Genomic DNA, 9,138 nt, shown 5'->3' on the forward strand with positions numbered 1-9,138 from the left:
CGTGGCCGCTGAGCCTGCGCGTCCGGAGCCTGTGCTCCGCAACGGGAGAGGCCACAACAGAGGGAGGCCCGCGTACCACAAAAAAAACAAAAACAAAAACAAAAACAAAAACACGAAACCTAGAAAGTTCTGTTAAAATTACATAACAAAGTACCATTGTGAAGCAATAACCATTTGGTATAGAAACTGAGCTACACAAATAATAAGATAATAAAAATTTGTCATGCATCTATGGCACATTTCTTTTAATTAAATTTGCCAAAAGCAAAGCAACAAAGCATTACTATTATAGCAACATTCTTGGATATGGAGATAATCTCATTATGCAGAACTTGACATTTTAACAACCACTCGTTCAAAAAAGGTACTGTCTGTATATCTGAGAGCCTACTATGAACAGATAGACTGTTCTGTTGTTCTGAGTCCTCCCTTGACTGGTTCTCAAACTCGACAGTGCATCAGAATCACCTGGAGGGCTTGCTAAAAACACACTGCTGGGCCCCAGCTCCAGAGTCTCTAGTTAAGTCAGTCTAGGCTGAGGCCCAATTACTTGCATTTCTAACAAGTTCCCAGGTAATATTAATGCTGCAAGTTTGGGGACCACACTTTGAAAACCAGTGAGCCTGGAAAAAGCTCCCTTGACTGAAGAAACGTACTAATGAAGGTGATTTAACAATTCAAATTTTGCCTCTTCAAAATTTATTTCCATGCAGTCTTAAAAAAAAAAACCCCTCAATTTTGAATTCTGTTAAGTGTCATGACTCATATTACTTTGTATATTGAGTGGGTAGAATGGAATTTCACATCACAGTCCCCTTCTTGAAGCAGTTTCCCAGACCCCGAAAGACCGTGGATGGCTGATCACTGAGGCTTGAGTCCCAAGCAAGGGACTCGCTTTGCCTGCCGCGGCCGGGGTGCAGGACTTGCTGTGCTAAAACCGGGACAGCTCCGGGCTCAGCCTGATGGGCGGTCAGATAATTGAAGAAGAAACTTTTAATAAGTGCAGGAGCGTGCAGGCTGTACTTTAGAACTCCAATTACTCATCCTTCTCTTTTCTCGCCACAAAATATCTACGGGCCATTTACTGATAAATTAAAACAAAGGAAGTTATAGCTCACCAGTCTGAAAATTGCTTACTATTTGCCTAGATCTCCTACTGGGAAGGAAGATGTGTCCCTAAGAAAACACACATTTGAAAGGTGTGTAAATAAAATCTTACGGAGTAGATTTCATAGATTCCTTTTCGTCCTTCGTCACATTCGCGGCGAACCCAATGTCTATTGAGGTAGGCACAGATCCCATTCAGCACTTTGCTTGAAAACCGGTAGTCTTCCCACTGCTGAGTGTAGAACTTCAGTACACTCTCATCCATCAAATCTTCTCCGTCCTAAAAACAAGTTCACTAAAGCTTTAAGATGACTAATTTGTCACATGATAAATCAGAGATAAAAGTTAACTGAAACAAATCTATTGCATTAAGATACACTGAGGTGTATGGTTTTAGATGGGTCCTCTGAATTATTCTGTATACAAAACATGCTCATTTACTACAAATCCTCACAAGAAAGTAGCTCATGAGGATTAGACTAAAGAGAATGTTAATGAAAATTCTTTGATCTCAAACCTGAACTTTTTTCATGGTATTAATATGCATGAACATTCATAAAAAGACTGAACTCTTTAGAATATGAGGGTAATTCCTTTATATTAACAAATAAGGAATTTACCTCAACTTACCCCTACTTTTGGTATTTTCCGTTAAAAAATTAATTAAAATGTCCAATTAACAATTTAGACCACGGGGCTGATACTATTCCATTTTTTAATGCATCTTCTTCCTTCATTAAATTTACTTAAAAATTATAAAAATCTATAGCTCTTTGCGGTAATCTGCTGCATTTTTGTAAAAATAAAGCATACGGTATAATGGTGCAATATTTCTTCTTTAACAAGGCCTCATGTGGAAAATGTTCATTTACCAAATTATTTTTACTGAAATGTCTACAACTTAAACCACAAATTTTTATTTGAAGGAAAGTAACTTGAAATTTTGTCTTAGGTATTAATGACATCTACAGAGTTAAGTCCTACCCTTTAAAAATGGAGCATTAAATTGCAGTATAATTAAAACGTGCTGCAGCAGCACTCCAGGGGGAGCTGGGAGAGGGCAGCCTCTCCATCAACTAAGGGCCTGGGGCCATCCCTGAACTTCTCAGCCTGGGGCCCTTCAACTGACAGAATAAAAAGCTCGACAGAAGGGAAGCTCCATAAATAACACGCTGCACAAGTGATCCGACAAGCCACGTGAAAACCTGACCGTATCTTGATACAACCAAATCTGTGTTCATTTAAATAACAAGAAATGAACCCGAACATGTAAAGCTAAGCTATTCTGGATTATAGTAGATGACCTTTTTTAAAATGCAAAAAATATTATCGCTGATGGCATGGCTGTCAATACCTTTCAAAACACAATACACAGCTCCTCACTTCAATACTAAAGAATAATTAATTCCAGTGTTCACTTTACAAAGTGTTGTGAATAAAAGCAAGGAGGACACAGTGGCTTCAGCAAGACTGCTTAGGAAAGTGGAAAATAATACCATCTTCGTCGCGATTTGTGGTCAGTCCATTATGGTCTGTTAAAATGATGTTAAGCTTCCAATTACCTTGTAAAATATATTAAGAAAATCAAATGTGGAGCATGCTGAAGTTTTCTGCCTGTTATCTGTGTAAATAAAAAATCTTTCAAGTTATACACAGAGTGTGCAGACTTCCCAGGGTACACGCCCTACATAACGTGCATAGCACCAGATGAAGAAGCCACTTGCCCATCCTGTGGCTGGATGGAAGGCATCACACTGCCTTTGCTAAAGAGGATGGAGACTGAGGAAGAAAAAGGCAGAAGATGAAGGGGAAAAAAACCACATCACTGTCCAAGCAAAAGGCTCAGGGCAGGAGGAATGAATGTTCGTGGTGAAACCCACCCAGCCAAGGGCACAATTTCATTATAGTTCTGAAATATACCACAAGGCCATGAAGAAAAGGCAAGAACACATTGGAAAATGTGATTACCGAAGGCTGGATAACCTTACAGTCTTTTATACATTTTGATACAGAAGAGCACATTGGGTTCAAAATACAATATAGGTAATTTGATTTCATAATCTTGTGCTTTAAAAAGGTTCATCAGTCTCTAACCACCAAATACCAAATGGTTAGTAATTTAAGGAAAGTACTACTATGGTGAAAGGCTATCAAAAACTTCTAATTTAACAAATCAAAGAACAGAATATGGGCTCATGAAGATTTCATCTTCACAACAGGTAAATGACTAAGCAAGAGCAAAACATCTTCAGGCACATATCAATTCCTCAGGCACATATCAATTCCTCAGGCACATATCAATTCTTCAGGCACTTATCAATGACAAAAACAATGAGAAAACGACAGTGAAAGATTTAACTTATCAATAGAATCATTATTTCACTACCTTTTTCTTTAAACATTCTACTATAAATGCTCAGTATACATATAAAACATCTTACCTTAAGAAGATTTGTCAAGTAATTCTTCAAAAATTCTTTAAGCCGTTTGTACAATTCCAAGCCAACAAACTGAGCTCCCCCCGGCGTCTGCCCCTTTTTTGATTTAGAAGGAGGGACACCAGCCCCTCGAGCTTGGTTTGACTGGTGAACACTCGTGCAGTAGTTATAAACGTGACTTGGAGAAAAGTCAAGGAAATCAACATGCATCATCAATGTCAACAGTGATTAATATGAACATATTTTCTTAGAAGATACTTCAGTATCAATGTTTCCCATGTATCAACCAAAACCTGTTAGAGTGGAAAAAAGATCCCATTCACACACCAATAAAGCTAAGAATCAGCCAGCCGAGGAGGATGGAACATCCTGGAGGAAGGTCACCAAGAAAACTCTGGACCTTCAAGATCATCTAATGCCATTACCTTGTGGAAAACTGTCCTGAGAGTATATGAGAAGGTAAGAAAAGAACTGGCAAATGTACAAAGAAAAGGTTGCAAATGAAAAGAAAAAAAGCAATTATCTACTTTAGGGAAAACAACAAGCTATGACCGTAGTCTACTATAATGCTCAGCTATGAATAGTTCCAAAAGCATACGTCATAAATATAAAAATAACCAAAACTTTACTTTAAAATTATCTGTAAGTGGATTTAACCAAAGCTACCCTCTGAGAATGAAAAATGAAAAGCAGAAGACAAGGCAGTGAAAGAGACGGAGTCCGAAAGTCATGGATGCCTAAAGCTGGCCAATCAGAAAAGAGCAGGACCCAGGCAGTACGGAGAGAGATGGAGATGTGGTCTCTCTCTTTTTTTTTTTTTATAACCTTTAATACTATTTCAGTTGATCTGCATGTACTTTACTTGGATAAAATTAACAGAAAGATACCAATACTGATTCAGAGAGAAAGAAAAATCATGAAAGAATATTCTGGTATATTTAAGAACTTGCTACATAAAAACTATTTCAAGTCAGCGGATAAAGATTATTGAATAAATGGCATTACAGGTGATTTCAAAAAAATTTCATATTCCAAAATATATTACAAACAGATTAAGAATTAAAATATACAAACTGAAACCATAAAACAAAGAATATACACACAAATACTTTCTTGATCTGAGGTTGGAGAAGGCCTTTCTAAGCAAAGTCATATAATCACTTCATGTGAAATTTTGAAACTATTTTAGTAAGAAATATCTTAAAGTTACTATCTTTAATAAGTAAAGGTAATTTAAAACAATGTGAAAAAAATTAATCTCTAAAGAAACAAGGATTCCAACAGAAAATCCAAAAGCTAAAAGAAATACGTATTCGTAGCCAAAAACCTAAGAAACCCCTCAATCTCAGTGGTAATCAGAGAATTATGCCATAAAATACTGACTCATTTTATTAAATATTTCAAATATAGACAGAATCACAGACTATAATACACAACGAACTCTCGCAAACTCATGACCTAGTTTGGACAAATCTTATTACATTCCCATGCTTGTCTCATTCCATCCAAATCCCCCTCAACTTTTTAGGAAATGAAATGATACAGAGTATACCTGACATACTACCAACTCCTCCCTAATCCCACTCTTCCTCCCCCTTTCCCTAGGGGCAAATGTCCCTATGATTTGGTGTCTAACATTCCTATGAATGTTTTATATTTTACTGTGTAACAATATATGAAATTATTTTGCATGTTTTCAAATTTTAGATTACACAAACTGTAACACGATGTACATTTGCTTCTGCCAATTTGTTTCTGACAACATTTGAGATAGTTACAGCTGTATGTAATATACTGTAGAGTACAGATTTATAATTTATCCATTCTCTCGTTGCTAGACCCTGCTAACGATCTTTTGGCAGGTTCCAAATTTTGGCATGATTTTACTGTATTTTCTTTTAAATCTGACATTTCTAATCCACCTTGATTAAAACTGTATATAACACGAAGAAGAAAAGTGATTTTACATTTCTCTGCATAGAAAACCAACGGTTCCACAAACCACATATTAAATGGTCTATCTTTTCCTGACCATATGTATTGCTACTTCTAGATAACTGTCCATTTCAATAAACTTTTCAAGTATACTGCCCAGTTCAGTCTTCTTTTAAAAAATGCCTGCTAATTTTATTGTCCCCCTTTAAAAATATTTTTATTATTAATTTTGCCAGAGGCTTGTCTATTAGTCTTTTTAAGGAACCAGTTTGAGATTTAACCATTTTCATCACTGTACCTGTATCCCTATTGTTTTAAATTTACTTCTTTCTTTACATTTGCTCTCTTTCTATAAATCCTCATTTGGTTGCTTAGCTTTGTCCTCTTTGTTCTTTTTAATATAAGCATTAAAAACTACAGACTTTCTCAGCTTCCCTGGTGGCGCAGTGGTTAAGAATCCGCCTGCCAATGCAGGGGACCTGGGTTCGAGCCCTGGTTGGGGAAGATCCCACATGCCACGAAGCAACTAAGCCCGCGTGCCACAACTCCTGAGCCTGCGCTCTAGAGCCTGCGAGCCACAATTACTGAGCCCTCGTGCCACAACTACTGAAGCCCGCGGCTCCGCAACGAGAAGCCACCACAATGAGGAGCCGCGCACCGCAACGAAAAGTAGCCCCCGCTCGCCGCAACTAGCGAAAGCCCACGTGCAGCAACGAAGACCCAACACAGCCAAAAATAAAAATAAAATAAATTTATTTAAAAAAAAACAAAAAAAATCCTACAGACTTTCTGCTCTGCACCTCTGTGGCTACATCATCTAAGTCTGATATGTATTTTCCTTATTCAGTTATATTTTCTTTTTTCCATTGCTAGTTATCTTGATTAAGAGTTTAGAATTTTTTAGATTTCCAAAGTGTATTTTTTTTAACCTTTAAAAAAAACCCTTTAATTTCTTTTTAAAATTAATCAGAGAGTGTTATCTTTTGGATAGTTTCTTTAAACTATGATGAGACTTGTAGCTGAAGATGTAGTGATTTTCTTTACACATGCTTGAAAAAATGTCCACTCTCTAACTGCTGGACACATGGTTTGTTAAAGCAAGCTGGTCACTTTTGCTTTTCAGATCTTCTGTATTGTCAGTGATTTGTCTGTTTATTAACTACTGAGAGATTTTTATTAAAATCCCCCTATCCAGTTATGGGTTTGTCAATTAGTCTTATAATTCTCTAAAATATCTGCCATATATTTTGAGGCCCTGTTAATAAGTGTACAAATTTAGAATTATATTCCTGGTGACTCGTTCTTCTTTATCATTAGAAAGTAACCACGTTTATTCTTAACAACAGGGCCTTAGAAATCTATCATATCTAATGTTAATATGGTTTTTCCTATATTTTGGTTAGAGTTCATCTCAAATACCTGTATTCCACCTCTTTACCTTCAACTTTTATATCTCTAATGTTTCGGTTTGACTCCTGTGAATCACCACAGTAAAATTCACTTTTAAAATAGAAATGGAGTCAGACAGTCTCTTATGGGCAGGTTTGGTTTTAAGATTATCCTGTTTTCTACCGCTATCTCGATTAATTTCTACCACCTTATTTTGCATTTTCTATTTTAATTTTTTTTCTCTGTGCTTCTTGTTTTCTCCCCCTTTCCCTTATATTGGATCGATAGTTTTCTTATTCCACTGTAGTACTTTTGTTACGCTGGAGTTACACATCTTATTCAAATTCTTGTAATGGCTACCTTAAAATTTGGCATGCATATTTTGCTTTCACCAATTCTGGTAAATTCTTGGGTTATTTCCTCTTCAAACACTTCTGGTCCCCTTTCTATTTTCTCCTAGCTTCTCTGCTACATTTTCATGTCACCTCCTTATCTCAATTTATAACTTCAGTTACTTCCATCACTTTATCTTTGTTCAAACTTTCTAATTTTTCTTGATCTACCTACCACATCAAGTTAAGCGATTCTCTACCAGCTGTGTCAAATTTGCTATTTTTAATAATTTTATTTTACATTTGCAGATTTTCCCTATTTCTTTAAAAAGATGTCTTATTGTCCATAGTGTTTTGTTCCTTTATATTCTTGACTCTTTTACATCACTAATGGTTTTTAATACACTTAGAAGTGCTCTCTAAAGACCTTTCCGTTTGAAGTTCTTGAGGCTCTAGTTCTGCTGTTTGTTCTATATGCTGACTTAGGGGTTTTTTTAAAACTCATTTTCAGTGGGGCTTTCACGTTAATTTCCCAGCTTGGGGAAATCCCCCAGCAAGCTGGCAATACAAACTCAAATCCCAAAGACACCAGAGGTGACAAATTCTCAGGATGGATTCCCCTCCAGTCCCCTCACATGCAGACCTTGGCTCAAACTACTTTCCTAGTGGCCCACCTGGGAGAGTGGGTCGATTATTTTGTTTTCCTGTTCACCTTTTCACTAAAGATTTCCATGGAAACATCAGCTTCTTGCCCGGGCACAGGCTTTGCTCCTGTTCTGTGTGACCACTGCTTCCAGCCTACCCCCCTCTCACCCAGATCCTCGGACAGCACAGATTCTCACTTTGTATCTAGCACCCAGTTCGAGGTGTTTGGTTCTCGGGAATTTTTCAGGTTACCTAGTTCAGCCTGACCTTTATTTCTCAGCAATATATTAATCTCTAGCTACTAAATTAACAAAGGTTTTTTAAAACAAAAAAACAAAACAAAACAGTCAAACCCAGTGATAGCCAAAGTGCAGGAACATGGGAGCATCTATCCACTGGGGTTCAGAGCACACACTGTTATATTTTTTTCTGGAATAAACTTTGGAAATATTCAAAATTCAAGTGCATTCTATTTGATACAGTAATTATACTCACAAGCATTTATCATAGTGAAATTATCATGGAAGTATACAAATACTTTAATTTAGCTATCAAACTATCACAGCATTGCTGAAGATGATAAAAAGAATTCTAACAACCTACCTGTCAAACATAATTAGTTAAATACACTGTTGGATTCACCTGAGGCTACAATACGGAGCTTTTAACACTGTCATAGAATATAGAGTGGTTATAAAAACTGCAATATATCTACCAAATTTCATCTAATCCAAGACTCTGGTCATAATATGTATCATTACTTTAAGTAACACTTCGAAAATGCTGCCAGTTAAAATCTGACACAGTGCGTTTAGATGGAATTTTTATATTGACTGACTAAAAGATTAGTGGTTTAGACTTAAAAAGATTTATCACAACGTTCTTGTAAACAAATAAAGAAAAGCTGAGAGCAGGCCACAGCCCATAGCCCACGGTGGGGTTTCTTTCTAATCTGCTCCCAGCCTGAGCTTGCTTGATATTAAAAGGTTTTGTGGGCTTCCCTGGTGGCGCAGTGGTTAAGAATCTGCCTGCCAATGCAGGGGACACGGGTTCGAGCCCTGGTCTGGGAAGATCCCACATGCCGCGGAGCAACTAAGCCCATGAGCCGCAACTACTGAGCCTGCGCGTCTGGAGCCTGTGCTCCACAAAGGGGGAGGCCGTGACAGTGAGAGGCCCGTGCACCACGATGAAGAGTGGCCCCCCGCTCGCCGCAACTGAAGAAAGCACTCGCACAGAAACGAAGACCCAACACAGCCAAAAATAAATAAATAAATTTAAAAAAAAAAAAAAAA

General features: G+C 37.3%; 1 protein-coding gene across 1 annotated transcript in view; it reads right to left on the minus strand.

Moving 5' to 3' along the window:
- CUL1 (cullin 1) overlaps window positions 1-9,138 on the minus strand; it is a 110,420-nt gene that overhangs the window by 42,751 nt on the left and 58,531 nt on the right. Inside the window, 2 exon segments of the mRNA XM_055084772.1 lie at window positions 1,220-1,387; window positions 3,549-3,723. Of these exon segments, the coding sequence (XP_054940747.1) occupies window positions 1,220-1,387; window positions 3,549-3,723 (343 nt within the window).

Source organism: Physeter macrocephalus, chromosome 5 (assembly GCF_002837175.3).
Source record: "Physeter macrocephalus isolate SW-GA chromosome 5, ASM283717v5, whole genome shotgun sequence".
NCBI lineage: Eukaryota > Metazoa > Chordata > Mammalia > Artiodactyla > Physeteridae > Physeter > Physeter macrocephalus.